The sequence below is a fragment of the Taudactylus pleione genome, unplaced genomic scaffold (genome assembly GCF_031769625.1).
Source record: "Taudactylus pleione unplaced genomic scaffold, aTauple2 ptg001647l, whole genome shotgun sequence".
Lineage (NCBI taxonomy): Eukaryota > Metazoa > Chordata > Amphibia > Anura > Myobatrachidae > Taudactylus > Taudactylus pleione.
Window position 1 is genome coordinate 87491 of NW_028286044.1, and position 18287 is coordinate 105777.

At 46.8% G+C, this 18287-nt stretch overlaps 1 protein-coding gene across 1 annotated transcript in view; it reads left to right on the forward strand.

Annotated features, from left to right (window-relative positions):
* Positions 1-2588: 2588 nt before the first annotated feature.
* LOC148442041 (zinc finger CCCH domain-containing protein 3-like) overlaps positions 2589-18287 on the forward strand; it is an 87420-nt gene continuing 71721 nt past the window's right edge. The window contains exons 1-4 of the mRNA XM_088464327.1: positions 2589-2760; positions 11674-11752; positions 12015-12170; positions 13194-13263. Coding sequence (XP_088320453.1) covers positions 2604-2760; positions 11674-11752; positions 12015-12170; positions 13194-13263 — 462 coding nt within the window. The 5' untranslated portion in view covers positions 2589-2603. The remainder of the gene's footprint in view (positions 2761-11673; positions 11753-12014; positions 12171-13193; positions 13264-18287) is intronic.

An 18287-nucleotide genomic window follows, 5' to 3' on the forward strand; every position in this document is an offset into this window, starting at 1 on the left:
GCATCCCGGGGACTAGTCTCTTCCCCAAGAGAGGTTTCATCTCCTGGTGAGCAGGGGGGGCCCCCCTGAGGTGACCCTCATGGCCTTCTGACTTTATCACACTATGGTGTTACAGTTCAGCTTTGGGGATTCTGAAGCAACCTTCAGCGACTCTTTGTCGGTGAAGTGGTCCTTCCACTTTGTGTACCTGTGTTCTCCGGTCTCCCTTCTTCCTCAAGGTCTTTGGAAGTGTTTTCAATCGAGACGGAGATGCTTTCCTGCTGGTGGCTCCTGATTGCCCCAGATGTCAGGGGTACTTGGATCTTCGGAGTCTCTACATCGATACTCCATCCCTGATGCTTCACTGCCCGGACCTGTTGTCTCAGGGTCTTTGGTTTTGCCTTGGACCTGGGTCGTTTGTCTTTGACTGTGTCCTTACAGTGGTCTTACGGCTTCCCTGGCTTTGTCATCGTTGGAATGATTAGAGCACATGGATCAGCTTTTGCTGGGACCTACCACAAACTGTGGCAGCCATAAATCTTATGGTATTGTACCTGTCGATACAATCCTCCGGTGTCCAGGATTTCCAGATATTCTGGCATTCCTTCCGGCTGGCTTGGGTTTCACACTTGGCCTGGTCTTCCTGACAGTGCGGATCTCTACACTGTCAGTATGGTTAAGATATGGAATTGCTCCACTCTGGTATCCAGTTCATCCTTTGGAGTGTTTTCTTGATTATGCCTCCATTTGTCCTCCCTAGGGACTCCTGGGGAGTAAGTAGTGGTTCTTCGTTACCTCCGGGGACAGTCAATGGAACCGCTGGTTGTGATAGCCATTACATGGTCTATTGCTTAGGCTCTCTCTTTCTCTCAGGGTGTTTATATCAACCAGGAGAGTGTCTGAATTGGGAGCGTTCTCATGTGGCTCCCTCTTCTGGAGGGCATCATGTCAGGGTGGGAGTTGCTCTCGCCCTGTGTTGCTTCTTAGTGGTTTTCAGGTTCCATATTATTCTGGAACTTATGGTACGGCCATTCTGTCCCCAGTCCTCTCGGCTGGTGTGGCCTCATTGACTGTGGTCTGGCCTCTTTGGATTTTTGTGATCCGTTCAGGTTCCTTACGGAAATCGGACTCCTTATTGGTGGTCTGAGATTTCTGGTTTTCACAGGAAAGGATGGCCGGCCTATAACCAAATGTTGGCTGGATGGCCTCGTAGGTCTTCCTCAGGGGCCTACCCATGGGTAGGCCTTCCTGTTGTTGATGCTTGTTTTTTCTCGGGCCATGTGTGCGGCTCGCTGTGGCGCCTCGGCTGTTTTACCTTACTAGGTGGCCACGTGGTCTTCTGTCCACACCTTTTTAAGGTTCTAGGCATTGGTTTCCTTTGCCTCTCAGGATGCTTCCTTTTTGGCGACGGATTCTCCTCTCAGCACAGGAGCGTCCCCACCCTTGGTTGAACTGCTTTGGGACATCCCCAAGGTCAACCCTGTGGACCCCCTATGGACCCTGAAGTAGAAAACAAGAGATATGGTAAGAACTTACCTTTGTTATCTCTGTTTCTACGAAGTCCATAGGGTCCACAGGGCGCCCGCCCTGACGCACCTGGCTTCATATGGGCTGTGTGGCTGGTCACCGGTTTTCCGTCTCCCATTTCGGTGAGTATGGTTATTGAGTGTTCCAGTTTTCTCTCTCTTTTTCTCTCCTCCTCCGGCCTTTGGCTACTTACAAACTGAGGTGCCTCTGGCTTGGGGGTGGGGTTATAGGGAGAGTGGACCCAGTGCATCCTGGGAGCTAAAAGCTTTAACTGCGTGGTGCCCGGATTTGGTTCCCAACCTATACCCCAAGGTCAACCCTGTGGACCCTATGGACTTCGTAGAAACAGAGATAACAAAGGTAAGTTCTTACCATATCTCTTGTTGTTTCTCCCCTGGGCACTGTGTGCAGTCTGTGTGTTTCTCCCCTGGGCACTGTGTGCTGTCAGTGTGTTTCTCCCCTGGGCACTGTGTGCTGTCAGTGTGTTTCTCCCCCGGGCACTGTGTGCAGTCTGTGTGTTTCTCCCCTGGGCACTGTGTACAGTCCGTGTGTTTCTCCCCTGGGCACTGTGTGCAGTCTGTGTGTTTCTCCCCTGGGCACTGCGTGCAGTCCGTGTGTTTCTCCCCTGGGCACTGTGTGCAGTCTGTGTGTTTCTCCCCTGGGCACTGTGTGCTGTCAGTGTGTTTCTCCCCCGGGCACTGTGTGCAGTCTGTGTGTTTCTCCCCTGGGCACTGTGTACAGTCCGTGTGTTTCTCCCCTGGGCACTGTGTGCAGTCTGTGTGTTTCTCCCCTGGGCACTGCGTGCAGTCCGTGTGTTTCTCCCCTGGGCACTGTGTACAGTCTGTGTGTTTCTCCCCTGGGCACTGTGTACAGTCTGTGTGTTTCTCCCCCGGGCACTGTGTGCAGTCTGTGTGTTTCTCCCCTGGGCACTGCGTGCAGTCTGTGTGTTTCTCCCCTGGGCACTGCGTGCAGTCTGTGTGTTTCTCCCCTGGGCACTGCGGGCAGTCTGTGTTTCCGTAGTACAGAGCATTGAGTTTTTGCATTTCCCCAGGGCAGTAAATTTATTTTTATATTTCAGGCTGCTGATTTTAAACAGGATGCGCCTCCTGTCCCAGACTGGCAGGTTCCAGAGCCAGCAGAGATGGAGGAGCCGGGGCCTCTGCTTTATCGGAGGGGTCATGTACAGAGTCTCTGCAAATAAACTTTCCAAAACCTGGAGCCCTGGCAGTGGGGGAAAGCAGACTCCCAAAATTGGTGAGTAGCTCTCTTCAAAGCAATATACTGAAGTACTCTGCATATTATAATAGTAACGTTATACGACTAGAAGCAAGTTATACTTACCTGTGTGTTCCATTGACCTATCTGCTGTATTCAGCACCCCTCTCTTTATACACAGTCTTCATTCTGCAGCACACGATCCTGCGTCACACACATAGAGTGACTCTCCCAGCTCTCTGGGTCCATCAGGCCTGGTTTCTTATGCGCGCTGAGAGCTCTCCCCATCCAGACACGTTATCCCTGTCCGCTGTAGATGAGACGTAATACAGAGTGTGTGGAAGATTCCTGTATTAAAACACGTTACTGTAGGACACCGTAGAAAGCTTGTGGATCAGACCATGAGCTGTATGTAGGTCCTCGCTGGCCAGCATTGTGTTCCTAAACCTTCCATGCAGTGTATTTCTATCGACATTACACTAGCAGACACTTGCTCTCCACATTTTGTTGTCGTTATTCTGGATGTAATTAGGAGTAGCCAGGTGATTTATTTCCCCTTAAATCAACGGTCTGCCACAGGAATTCATCTAGGCCAGTGGAAGTTTTAGGGAAACCTCAGACTGTGACGAGACCATGCCATAGCGACCCCTGCTGAGACCGTCATTAGGGGGGTTCGGTATAATGCTTAGATCTATTTTCCCTGCGTGTCGTTCATCAGGTTTGCATTTTTAGCCTGTACCGGGGGCAGACGCAGCTGCCATAGTCGTGTCTGTTATGTGTAGTATCAGCCCTGGGGCACAAGTGTGCGTCTCAATGTGCAATGACTGAGACGCCCACTTTTTGCATTGTTAGACGTCACCATCGGATGCACCTGCCCCGAGCTAGGTGTAGAATCTTTGGAGCTCCTGAGTACGCAACCAGTTATGCATCATACGCATGACACTCCATTAACACCCCTGTACGTCAGTACCTTCTCTGTGCGCCTGAGCACATTTCCGCCCAGGAGCGCCCAGCACATTTCCAATACATTTCTGTGACTCTGCTTCTCAATGGCTACTGCGCCTCTGGGCATACACACCGTGGGACTATTTAGCTACTGCATGCTCCGTTGAAAAGCATTGAACATTTGTGCAAATATCGGCATTGTTTGTGACTCAGAATTGGCTCATTGTACTTTGTGTAATGGATCAAGTGTACAAAGTCATGGTAGAAAATGAAGGACCGCGGGAGAGTGGCAGCAAGAAGGCAGGACAGCGGGAGAGTGGCAGCAAGAAGGCAGGACAGCGGGAGAGTGGCAGCAAGAAGGCGGGAGAGTGGCAGCAAGAAGGCACGACAGCGGGAGAGTGGCAGCAAGAAGGCAGGACAGCGGGAGAGTGGCAGGACAGCGGGAGAGTGGCAGAAAGGCAGGACAACGGGAGAGTGGGAGTCGCAGGACAGCAGGAGGGAGTCTACAAGATTTTATTTGTAGTTATCTTTTGGCAACCCATAAAACCTTGAATTCCTTGACGATTGGGTCAATATCTCTTACTTATATATAATAAAGGTATAATGAGTCCTTATTGAAGGGTTAATAAAATATCTGTTGGTTAAATTGTTTATTTGCTCTGTAGTTGCCCAGGGAAGAGTTAATAAATATGTTTGGGTTCTTGGTTCGGGTTATAATGTGGTTTCTTTATGACAAGTTAATAAGCTCATTGAATGACTTTGTGGTATGATTAGTTAATAGACTTTGAACAGTGATTGAAGGGCTATTAAGATCTGTTGGTCATTGAAGGGTTAGTAAGCCCTGTGGCCCGTCATTGAAGGGGTTATCCAACTCTGTGTTTGGTCATTGAATGGTTAATAAGCTTGATGGTTTGTCATTGAAGGGTTAAGCTCTGTGGTTGGTCATTGTGAAAGGTTAATAAGCTGTGTGGTTGATCATTGTGAAAGGTTAATAAGCTGTGTGGTTGATCATTAAAGGACTATTAAGATCTGTGGTTTGTCATTGAAGGGTTAATAAGAAATGCGTTTGTCATTGAAGGTTTGATAAGCTTTGTGTTTGGCTATTGAAAGGCAATTGCTATCTTGGACATTGAAGGGTTAATAAGATCTGTGTTGGTCTTTGAAGGAAGAGTTAATAAGTGTTGTAAAAGGTGATCTAAACTGGGCTGCAAAGTGAAGGGTAAATCTGCATTGTTTGTTAAAGAGTTAATACCCCCTGTGTTGATTTAGTGAGGGGCACATTGACATCTGTGATTGTGTCCTGAAGGGTAAATAATCTCTGGTTGCTCGGGGAGGCTTATTAAAAGGTTAATAAGCTGTCTGGCTGCTAGATAAAGGGTTAATAAACTCTGCGCTTGCTCATTAAAAGGTTAAAGAGCTCTGGGCTTGGGGAAGCCTCAACAAACTCAGCTGTTGCTGGTTGAAGGGTGAACACCTCTGTGGGATATATCCGGCTCCGTAATGCGTTGCTGATGGTCGTGTAGGTCAGTGATATACTGGTCATTCTCCCTTGTACCCCATAGAGGAGCCTTTGCGGATACTCTGTACTGTAATAAGCAGCAGCGTGCGCAGACGGTCTTCGTGGTGATGTCCTGTGACACATAACGGAGGGATAATTGATCCCCTCCCCCTGTATGTTATATCTGCGGGATTAGTTCGCAAGAATATTTTACGAAGAGCTGGATTTAGTGAGGCGCATATTATGCCACACGTATAGAGTTTTTGTTTTATCTCCATCAATAATATAATTGGTAAATGTGATTCTAGGTGCTGAACCCTTATGCTGTGAAACTTTACTTGTTCAAAGTTTAGTGTTTATATTACTGGGGGCCCAGGGGGGGTCGGGGTGGCGATGGCCCAGGCATGCTGTGTGCGGGGTCACAGATACTGGAGGACAGTGTCACCATATGCAGAATGAGGTGGATTATTTAATATACGATGTGTATGATTAATGTCACTGCCACACCTGCACCCAAAACTCTGCTCTGGGGCACAGGGGCAGGAGGGCAGTGCCTATGTGTGAGGGTTCCCCAGACCAGTGTAACACGCTTGAAGTCTTGTGGACAGGACCTGTGTACACTCAGAAACCATTCCTGTATCTGTCACCCGTCTGTCGCACAGCACTGAGGGCTGTAATGCGGACATATGATGCCAGTCTTGGTGTTACCCCTGTGATATTATTGCATGGTTACTATGACAGATTGTCATCAGACCTCACTTAATGACTAGCGCCTAAACCACGCGATGAAAGATTCCGAATATCCATTTCTGTCTTTTACTGTCCCTGCTGAGAGACATCTATCAGTAGTTACTGACTTACCACCCTGGAAGCTCTCTGCTCACCACATACTTTTGCTATGTGTATTTCATGAGCCAAACCGAGAGATCCATGAGCTTGACCCAACTTGCCCCCTATGCTCTGTGCAAGATCTGCGTCTCTCATACACACTCATTACCTATACCCATTCAGTGTTACAGAACTTTTTTCGAGTTGCACCCACTCTGTGGAATGATCTCCTACACACAATAACACTTTCCTCTAGTCTCCAAACCTTCCAGCATTCCATGAAAACTCTACTCTTCAGACAATTTATCAAATCCCAGAACAACCCACATAATATCCATAACCTATCTTACCCAATTACATCCCCTCTATACAGCACACACATAACCTCCATAAGCTATCCTACCCAACTACATGCCCTCTATACAGCACACACAAAACCTCCATAAGCTATCCTACCCAATTACATCCCCTCTATACAGCACACACATAACCTTCATAACCTATCTTACCCAATTACATCCCCTCTATACAGCACACACATAACATCCATAAGCTATCCTACCCAATTACATTTTCTCTGTACAGTGCACACACAACCTCCATAAGCCATTCTACCCAATTACATTTCGTCTATACAGCCCACACATAACCTCCATAAGCTATCCTACCCAATTACATCACCTCTATACAGCACACACATAACCTCCATAAGCCATCCTACCAATTACATCCCCTCTATACAGCACACACCCAACCTCCATAAGCCATCCTACCCAATTACATCCCCTCTATACAGCACACACATAACCTCCATAAGCCATCCTACCAATTACATCCCCTCTATACAGCACACACCCAACCTCCATAAGCCATCCTACCCAATTACATCCCCTCTATACAGCACACACATATCCTCCATAAGCTATCCTACCCAATTACATCCCCACTATACAGCACACACATAACCTCCATAAGCTATCCTACCCAATTACATCCCCTCTATACAACCCACACATATCCTCCATAAGCTATCCTACCCAATTACATCACCTCTATACAGCACACACATCCTCCATAAGCTATCCTACCCAATTACATCCCCACTATACAGCACACACTTATCCTCCATAAGGTATCCTACCCAATTAGATCCCCTCTATACAGCACACATCCTCCATAAGCTATCCTACCCAATTACATCCCCACTATACAGCCAACCCATAACCTCCATAAGCTAGCCTACCCAATTACATCCCCTCTATACAGCACACACATATCCTCCATAAGCTATCCTACCCAATTACATCCCCTCTATACAGCCCACACATATCCTCCATAAGCTATCCTACCCAATTACATCCCCACTATACAGCCCACACATATCCTCCATAAGCTACCCTACCCAATTACATCCCCACTATACAGCACACACACATCCTCCATAAGCTATCCTACCCAATTACATCCCCTCTATACAGCACACACACATCCTCCATAAGCTATCCTACCCAATTACATCCCCTCTATACAGCCCACACATATCCTCCATAAGCTATCCTACCCAATTACATCCCCTCTATACAGCACACACATATCCTCCATAATCTATCCTACCCAATTACATCTCCTCTATACAGCACACACACATATCCTCCATAAGCTATCCTACCCAATTACATCCCCACTATACAGCCCACACATATCCTCCATAAGCTATCCTACCCAAACACATCCTCTCTATACAGCACACACATATCCTCCATAAGCTATCCTACCCAATTACATCTCCTCTATACAGCACACACATATCCTCCATAAGCTATCCTACCCAATTACATCCCCTCTATACAGCACACACATATCCTTCATAAGCTATCCTACCCAATTACATCCCCTCTATACAGCGCACACATAACCTCCATAAGCTATCCTACCCAATTACATCCCCACTATACAGCACACACATATCCTCCATAAGCTATCCTACCCAATTACATCCCCACTATACAGCCCACACACATCCTACATAAGCTATCCTACCTCAATTACAGCCCCTGTATACAGCACACACATATCCTCCATAAGCTATCCTACCCAATTACATCCCCTCTATACAGCACACACACATCCTCCATAAGCTATCCTACCCAATTACATCCCCACTATACAGCACACACACATCCTCCATAAGCTATCCTACCAATTACAGCCCCTCTATACAGCACACACACACATCCTCCATAAGCTATCCTACCAATTACAGCCCCTGTATACAGCACACACATATCCTACATAATCTATCCTACCCAATTACATCCCCTCTATACAGCACACACACATATCCTCCATAAGCTATCCTACCCAATTACATCCCCTCTATACAGCGCACACACATATCCTCCATAAGCTATCCTACCCAATTACATCCCCACTATACAGCACACACACATATCCTCCATAATCTATCCTACCCAATTACATCCCCTCTATACAGCACACACACATATCCTCCATAATCTATCCTACCCAATTACATCCCCTCTATACAGCACACACATAACCTCCATAAGCTATCCTACCCAATTACATCCACTCTATACAGCACACACATATCCTCCATAAGCTATCCTACCCAATTACATCCCCACTATACAGCCCACACACATCCTACATAAGCTATCCTACCTCAATTACAGCCCCTGTATACAGCACACACATATCCTCCATAAGCTATCCTACCCAATTACATCCCCTCTATACAGCACACACATATCCTCCATAAGCTATCCTACCCAATTACATCCCCACTATACAGCACACACATATCCTCCATAAGCTATCCTACCCAATTACATCCCCTCTATACAGCACACACATATCCTCCATAAGCTATCCTACCCAATTACATCCCCGCTATACAGTCCAACCTGGCTGGACCAATATGCAGTAAGTAGCACTTATCCTTGTGTATCAGTGACGATTTCCCTATATAGTGAGCCTGCGAGCAGGGCCCTCTTACCTCTCTGTCTGTTATTACACAATCTTGTCTTGTGCTTTACAATTGGGAACAAAACATAACGGAATACGATGGCACTATATATAAGTAAATGTTACTAAATAAATAAGGACTTTGTCGTCACCTTTATTACTGGTTCATGTAACGTGTGTAATCAGGGCGCGGTGTCTGTACGTCAATTGGGGGGGTATTAATTTTCAAGACCAGCATCTAAAACTGAATGCTGCTACTGGCTAGAACTAGTCTGTGACACTGGCATATACAGAAGCTACAGAAATAAAAGTTATGGGCCTATTTCATGGCTGCACAGCTGCCCTTTAATTCATTCTAGTCGTCTACCAGAGTCGCCTTCTCTGCGTGTCTGCGTCACATGGAGAAGTCGGCCTGTAAATCATTGCGGGGGCAGCGTTGCCTCCATCCTTGGCAGGCATGTCTGTACACAGATGTTGGCATGGCTGGCTGCTCTCCTGGAGCCGGTGACATTATGTGACAAGCCCGCTCCTGTGTTCCTCGTATGCCATCTACTTCCTCAAACCCACAACAGATGGGGCGGCGTCAGCATCAGCCGGGCAAGTGACAGCTCCAGCGAGTGGAGAGGCCTCGGACACACTATCAAATGTGAGTCACTCACTCTGCGTGACACCAGGCTGGCAGGTGAGTGACTGAGACACACTCTCGCCACCTGGCACGATGCACGCTTGTCAGCTTTACAGGGATTTACCCGATTTCTGTCACTTGCTGGATTTTTTCTACTCTTCTTGATTTCACCGTTCTTCCATCCCGAGATGTTTTCTGTACAATAAACCACCCAGTACCAGGAGCTTGCGCTCTAATTTGGTTTTGTGACACTAAAGAGGCATTTATATACACTTATATGTGTGTGTTTTATATAAACTGGAAGGTATCATGCTTGTAAAGAAGAGATTGCGGCTTTAGATGGCTAAAATCATTCCAAAACATTTATACAACACGGATGTCTCTTTTCTGGGGTGACTCTGGGCCTTACTCAGTGGCGCACGATGTTTCGATGCCGCACGCAAGCAGATGATATTTTCAGTCAGCGTATGCATCCGAGCCGCACTGCGTCAGGATCCGAGCCGCACTGTGCGTACGTCCTGACGTTTAGCGCTAAAAGACGCAGGACAAATTTAGACACAGGGATGCAATTTCAGCGGGCGTTTCTTGGGGGAGGGGGGGTTTAGCCAGATGCGGGCGTGTCGCGCTTAGTGATTATATCTTCTGCCGCATATGCACTGACAGCGGCAGACATTCTGTGCCTCCATATTGCTGCTGCATTCGCTGATGCTGTGACTAATGGTGCATTTAATACACACGGTGGCGCATTAGCGCTGCAGCCGGTGGGCGTCTCTGTACGTATTACCAATGTATGCATCAGAGCTGAGAATTATGGGGTATCCTTATGGGAGTAGTAAAATTGTAACCAATATAACGTATTGAGACTTCTCTTTGCAATCCTACTATTTTTATTTTAGATGAAAGAATCGCCCACCAAATGGCATCTTATAACAGGGCTTTCCCAATAATAACAGGACAGTCATGTAACATTTCATGCCTAGAAAGTTCATTCTGTTTGCACTAGTTCCTATTTTATCGGGGGTGCAGACACTTTACTTGTAGGGTACATCCAGATTATCTCCCTAAGCCTGAACCCTGGGCGGAGCTGTATACAGTAAGTGTAATATACTGCATACTGTATAGGTTATAAAGAAATAAGGCTATTATCACTCCCCTGTAAAGGTCTGTATCCTGTTTAACAACACTTTACTTGTTGTCCTCAAAATTTATATTGTCTCAGAAATATATTGGTGACTTACAGGACCAGATTCAGTTTGCCGCAGAAGTCACCCGTGCCGGTGCTTTTTGCCTGTTGAGGTGTGAGCCGAATCGGCCTACCGTAACCACACAATGTCTAAATCTATCCGGACCTTAAGCTGCATACACACACACAACGATTTAGTAAATGAACGATTTTAGTAAACGATTTTCGTTCATTTTTTCAAGGGAAAAATGAACGAAAATCGTTTACTAAAATCGTTCATTTACTAAATGTAATGAACGATTTTTTTTTAACTACAAACGATTTTTGCATATTCCCTTACTGAAAATCGTTGAGTTGGTCAGTCTGAATGAACTACAAACGTGAACGCGCATGAACGATAATCGTTCATCGTTTTAACTCAGAACGATTGAACGATAAACGATAGTTAGTGATAAAAATCGTTGTGTGTGTATGCACCTTTAGTACTCGCACACTTTAGGGGAAGGGAAATTTTACTCCATGAGATACTTTGTATCAAAATATTTAACATGATTTTTTGCTGCGTGTAACATGGCAGCGCTATGTAAATAGACGATAGCCATTCATTAGCGTGTGCTCTGCTGTTTTGGGAGAGGTGTGAGGCACAGTCAGGCCCTATGAGGGGGTCAGGTGTCACTCACCAGCCTAGTCCTCTACAAGCCGCCCTGGCTCAGGCGCTTGTGGTATTATCCTTTGACTGATTGTTGTAGTTAATGAACTAATTGTTCCTTAGAACTTGCAGGAGACGCAGTGCTGACTTCCTTTTGTCATGCAAAGCGCTAGCTGAATAATGCAGGTGTCAGCCTCGTGTTACATGTCTGTAACGTGTTCTCCCTTCTATTTCAGGGAAAGTGGATGTCCGCAGCAGCAGTCCTGGCTCCTTGTACCCCAGTCGTTCAGCCACCCCAAGCCGCTATATTGCAAGGTTTGTGTTACCAACCACACAGACAGATCTTACACTGAGAGAGATGATGCCTCGCTGTGTGCATTAGGCTCCCCAGGAACACCAAAATGGGTCTTGTCACTTCCTTTCTGTGCTGTTCTGCAGCAGCTGAGGTGCTTCATTGTACTAGTTGCCGCTTACAGGGGTAGTTTCTGCAAATGACTTGGGAAAGGGGGGGTTTGTGTATAAATTGTGGATATATTGAATAATGTTTGTATAACACCTCCCGTCGCCCTCTCCGCAGTCGGGCCGTGCAGCGCAGTCTGGCCATTATCCGCCAGGCCCAGCACAAAAAGGAGAAGAAGGAGTACTGCATGTACTATAACCGTTTTGGGAAATGCAACCGTGGCCAGAAATGTCCTTACATCCATGACCCAGAGAAGGTGGCTGTATGCACCAGGTGGGTGGTTTGTGTTGTGTCCAGCAGGGGGCGGTATTACTGTCTGCTTCCAGTGTCTTTCTACTCTCTGGGGGGTATTCAATTGCCGGCGAAAAGTCCCGGACTTTGCCGGACTTTTCGCAGTCATCGCCAGTTTTTCCTCCGGACAAATATTGCGATCGTCACCACGATTCGCCCTATTCATTTGCAAAGGACGCGAGAACGCGTCCCGGCGAAACTGAAATCGGCGAAAAGTACTGTCAGATTTGGGGAAATCAGTCTGACACCACCCAAAAGATGCTCTGACATGGGGGGATCACTATGGATACCCCCGATTTAGCCCTGCTGAAGGTATTTTGGGTGCCTAAATGCTCTCATTTGGTGCTATTTAGCGTCTTTGCACAAATGGTGATGAATAGCATTTTGCAGGGTTTTTTTTTTTTTTAGAAATATAAGTAGTCCCAGCAAATTTGGGGTACATGAAAATTGGGTGTAAGCATGGTTAAAAATCGCTAAAGTGCGTTTTTAAAAAACGCACCTTCAGCAAGCACCTGCAATAAAAAAAAAGCTTGGGCATACTTGAGGGACCCCCTTGAGTCGATTTCGCTAGTTTTTAAGTTTGTTCCCCAACTTTTTTTTTGCCCCCAAAACGAAAGTGCATTTTTGGGGTGATCTAAAGTATTTTTTAAACTGTTTTGACACAGTTTACCTTTGGGTGGCTGTCCCAAGGCTGCAGGGGTGTTCCCGCAACTTTGCACCACAACCCCCCAAAACTGCACTTTTTTCCGCCTCCTTTCAGAGGCGAATCTTTTCTGCTGCTTACAAGGTGCAGACGTTTGGCACTGGTGGAATTGAATATGGGGAAAAGTTCTCGCCTGGCGATATGACATCACCGGCGAGAACTTTTCGCTGATCTCGGCTTTTCGCCGGCAATTGAATACGTGTTATAATGCTCCTGTTTTTCGATAATGGTGGCAGTAACTGACAGTAATATTACGGTACACCGCGGCCAGTGACCTGTGGAAATGACTTGTTTTTGTGCAGGTTTCTCAGAGGCACCTGTAAGAAGACAGACGGCACCTGCCCCTTCTCACATAAAGTATCAAAAGACAAGGTGAGTGTCTGTCCCTTCCCGCAGTGTCAGTCCCTCCTCACATACAGCCGCAGGGGTTTGTCACAGCGTTCCCATGTGTGGTAGCTTGTGTACACGCTGCTTGTCGTGGTCTGGACGGTACACACAGTGGTCAGTGGCTGCTGGAATCTACCAGGAGTCCTAGAATATGCAGCACAATTCCTTCCCGCGGTCACGTGTATTCTGCGGTGAAAGTAACGGCTGTATGGTGATCATGGTGTGTATGTCACCTCTATTAATGAGAATACCTTGTTGCTTTTACTTTGTGCGCAGAGCTGTTTAATCTACCATATGTGTAATCAATGCTGTGAGCACGCCAGAAGTAAAGCGATTTTATTTATAGCGTTGTCTCCGGTATCCCTGATTCCGGTATCCCTGATTCCTGTATGGAGGATTTATAGGAGCTCGCTTCATTTTATATGTGCTTGCTTCATTATAACTTTTCCCTTTATACCAGAGGTTTTCAACCGCTGTGCCGCAGCGCTAGAGCTGCTGGTCACACTAAAGAACTGCGGACCGGTCAGTGCTGCCGCTGAGCTCCTCTGGGAGGCTCAGGCATGCCTCGGGCCGTGACCTGCCTAAACGCGGCGGCGTGATATCACAGGTCACGCACGTCGCGTTGCCTGCCTGCCCGCCCCAACAGAGTCTCATCCAGCCCTTACCTCCCGCTCGCAGCCAGCCAGTACTACCCTCCCACCCGCAGCCAGCCACTCAGCCCTTCTCTCCCTCCTGCCTGCGGCCAGTGAATATTACCCTCCCGCCCGCGGCCAGCCAACCCACCCAGCCCTTCTCTCCCTCCCACCTGCGGCCAGTGTGTACTACCCTCCCGCCCGCGGCCATCCAGCCCTTCTCTCCCTCCCGCCTGTATTCAACCAGTACTACCCGCCCTCCCGCTGTTTGCCACCCTGCCAGCCCTTCTCTCCCACCCGCCCGTGGCCAGCCAGTACATCTCTCACTCCCGTGGCCAGCCAGCCCTTTCCTCCTAGCCGCCCGCGACCAGCCAGCCACTGCTGACAGCTCTGCACCGTGGGAACCTGCAGCCGATGACAGACAGGTAAGTCTAGAAAAATGTAAATTTACTTTGATGTGGTAGCCAGTATGATTTGATTTTGTGGGGAGAAATGTGTGTGTGTTTTTTTTTGTTGTTTTTTTTTCTGTGGGGACCTATGTTGTTGTTTTTTTCTGTGGGGGCCTATGTTATGTTTTTTATGTGTGTGTTATTTCTTTGGGGCCATTGTATATGTGTTTTATTGCTGTGGAGGCCAAAGGGTGTGTTTTTTATGTGAGAGCCAATGTGTATGTTTTTGCATAGGTCGCGCACGCCGCATTCCCGGATGGCGTGCCTTGACAATTTTTAAATCTTGCGTAGTGTGCCTGGAGTTGAAAAAGGTTGAAAATCACTGCTTTATGCTGATACAGAGTATACTCGTCATTCCGGCTATGGCTATATAGGTGCTGCTCCCAGTGGGTATTGTGACGATAATATTGGGGGCACAATCTTTGAAATTAGAGCCATAACTAGACGCCCCCTACCTAATTTTTTTTCAAATAGGGACATAAGATGCGTGCCCGAAAAGCGGGGGGGTGGCTTCATGGGGAAGGGACATGACAAATCTTATTTGTCTCGTATGACGATGAAGGGGTACCCATCCCGTAACACTGTTATTCAGGTGTCACTGCCAAATACAGGGCCTGATTCAAAGATGTACGTTAATGCGTTCGCAACTGCGTTTCCATTCATAGCGCAGTTGCTAAAATATGCTAATGTTAGCAAAGATCACCCGAGCATAAAGACGCCCACTACTGCCTTCTCACCTGCGTGCAACTACACATACCTAGTTAAACATCGGTACTATGGAAGTACATCGGCGGCCATTTTACCCTGGGTGCTCTTCTGCCATGCAGAGCTGCGTATGCAATTGTAGTGGCTAATTTATGCACGCCCTCGTAACGGCGTTCAAACGGTCAGGCACGCCTGCGTTTCGCTAACCACCCCCTGCCAACACCCCCAAACATTCATTTCCTGTCAATCAGCAATGGGCCTCCGTGGTGATTTGCAGTGTGAATACAATGGCTGCAGTGATGATACACAATAATTATACAGTATAAGTCACCAGCACTAGATGTAGGAGAGCGCTGGTGACGCTGCAGTGATAATACACATTTATTATACAGTATATGTCACCAGCACTAGATATAGGAGAGCGCTGGTGACGCTGCAGTGATGATACACAATGATTATACAGTATAAGTCACCAGCACTAGATGTAGGAGAGCGCTGGTGAGGCTGCAGTGATGATACACAATGATTATACAGTATAAGTCACCAGCACTAGGTGTAGGAGAGCGCTGGTGACGCTGCAGTGATGATACACAATGATTATACAGTATAAGTCACCAGCACTAGGTGTAGGAGAGCGCTGGTGACGCTGCAGTGATGATACACAATGATTATACAGTATAAGTCACCAGCACTAGGTGTAGGAGAGCGCTGGTGACGCTGCAGTGATGATACACAATGATTATACAGTATAAGTCACCAGCACTAGATGTAGGAGAGCGCTGGTGACGCTGCAGTGATGATACACTATAATTATACAGTATAAGTCACCAGCACTAGATGTAGGAGAGCGCTGGTGACGCTGCAGTGATGATACACATTTATTATACAGTATATGTCACCAGCACTAGATATAGGAGAGCGCTGGTGACGCTGCAGTGATGATACACAATGATTATACAGTATAAGTCACCAGCACTAGATGTAGGAGAGCGCTGGTGACGCTGCAGTGATGATACACAATGATTATACAGTATAAGTCACCAGCACTAGATGTAGGAGAGCGCTGGTGACGCTGCAGTGATGATACACAATGATTATACAGTATAAGTCACCAGCACTAGATGTAGGAGAGCGCTGGTGACGCTGCAGTGATGATACACAATGATTATACAGTATAAGTCACCAGCACTAGATGTAGGAGAGCGCTGGTGACGCTGCAGTGATGATACACAATGATTATACAGTATAAGTCACCAGCACTAGATGTAGGAGAGCGCTGGTGACGCTGCAGTGATGATACACAATGATTATACAGTATAAGTCACCAGCACTAGATGTAGGAGAGCGCTGGTGACGCTGCAGTGATGATACACAATGATTATACAGTATAAGTCACCAGCACTAGATGTAGGAGAGCGCTGGTGAGGCTGCAGTGATGATACACAGTAATTATACAGTATAAGTCACCAGCACTAGATGTAGGAGAGCGCTGGTGACGCTGCAGTGATGATACACAATGATTATACAGTATAAGTCACCAGCACTAGATGTAGGAGAGCGCTGGTGACGCTGCAGTGATGATACACAATGATTATACAGTATAAGTCACCAGCACTAGATGTAGGAGAGCGCTGGTGACGCTGCAGTGATGATACACAATGATTATACAGTATAAGTCACCAGCTCTAGGTGTAGGAGAGCGATGGTGACGCTGCAGTGATGATACACAATGATTATACAGTATAACCACCAGCACTAGGTGTAGGAGAGCGCTGGTGACGCTGCAGTGATGATACACAATGATTATACAGTATAAGTCACCAGCACTAGGTGTAGGAGAGCGCTGGTGACGCTGCAATGATGATACACAATGATTATACAGTATAAGTCACCAGCACTAGGTGTAGGAGAGCGCTGGTGACGCTGCAATGATGATACACAATGATTATACAGTATAAGTCACCAGCACTAGGTGTAGGAGAGCGCTGCAGTGATGATACACTATAATTATACAGTATAAGTCACCAGCACTAGATGTAGGAGAGCGCTGGTGACGCTGCAGTGATGATACACAATGAGTATACAGTATAAGTCACCAGCACTAGATGTAGGAGAGCACTGGTGACGCTGCAGTGATGATACACAATGATTATACAGTATAAGTCACCAGCACTAGATGTAGGAGAGCGCTGGTGACGCTGCAGTGATGATACACAATGATTATACAGTATAAGTCACCAGCACTAGATGTAGGAGAGCGCTGGTGACGCTGCAGTGATGATACACAATGTTTATACAGTATAAGTCACCAGCACTAGATGTAGGAGAGCGCTGGTGACGCTGTAGTGATGATACACAATGATTATACAGTATAACTCACCAGCACTAGATGTAGGAGAGCGCTGGTGAGGCTGCAGTGATGATAACAATGATTATACAGTATAAGTCACCAGCACTAGATGTAGGAGAGCGCTGGTGAGGCTGCAGTGATGATAACAATGATTATACAGTATAAGTCACCAGCACTAGATGTAGGAGAGCGCTGGTGAGGCTGCAGTGATGATAACAATGATTATACAGTATAACTCACCAGCACTAGATGTAGGAGAGCGCTGGTGAGGCTGCAGTGATGATAACAATGATTATACAGTATAAGTCACCAGCACTAGATGTAGGAGAGCACTGGTGATGCTGCAGTGATGATACACAGTAATTATACAGTATAAGTCACCAGCACTAGGTGTAGGAGAGCGCTGGTGAGGCTGCAGTGATGATACACAATGATTATACAGTATAACTCACCAGCACTAGATGTAGGAGAGCGCTGGTGACGCTGCAGTGATGATACACAATGATTATACAGTATGTCACCAGCACTAGATGTAGGAGAGCACTGGTGACGCTGCAGTGATGATACACAATGATTATACAGTATAACTCACCAGCACTAGATATAGGAGAGCACTGGTGACGCTGCAGTGATGATACACAATGATTATACAGTATAAGTCACCAGCACTAGATGTAGGAGAGCGCTGGTGACGCTGCAGTGATGATACACAATGATTATACAGTATAAGTCACCAGCACTAGATGTAGGAGAGCGCTGGTGAGGCTGCAGTGATGATACACAGTAATTATACAGTATAAGTCACCAGCACTAGGTGTAGGAGAGCGCTGGTGACGCTGCAGTGATGATAACAATGATTATACAGTATAACTC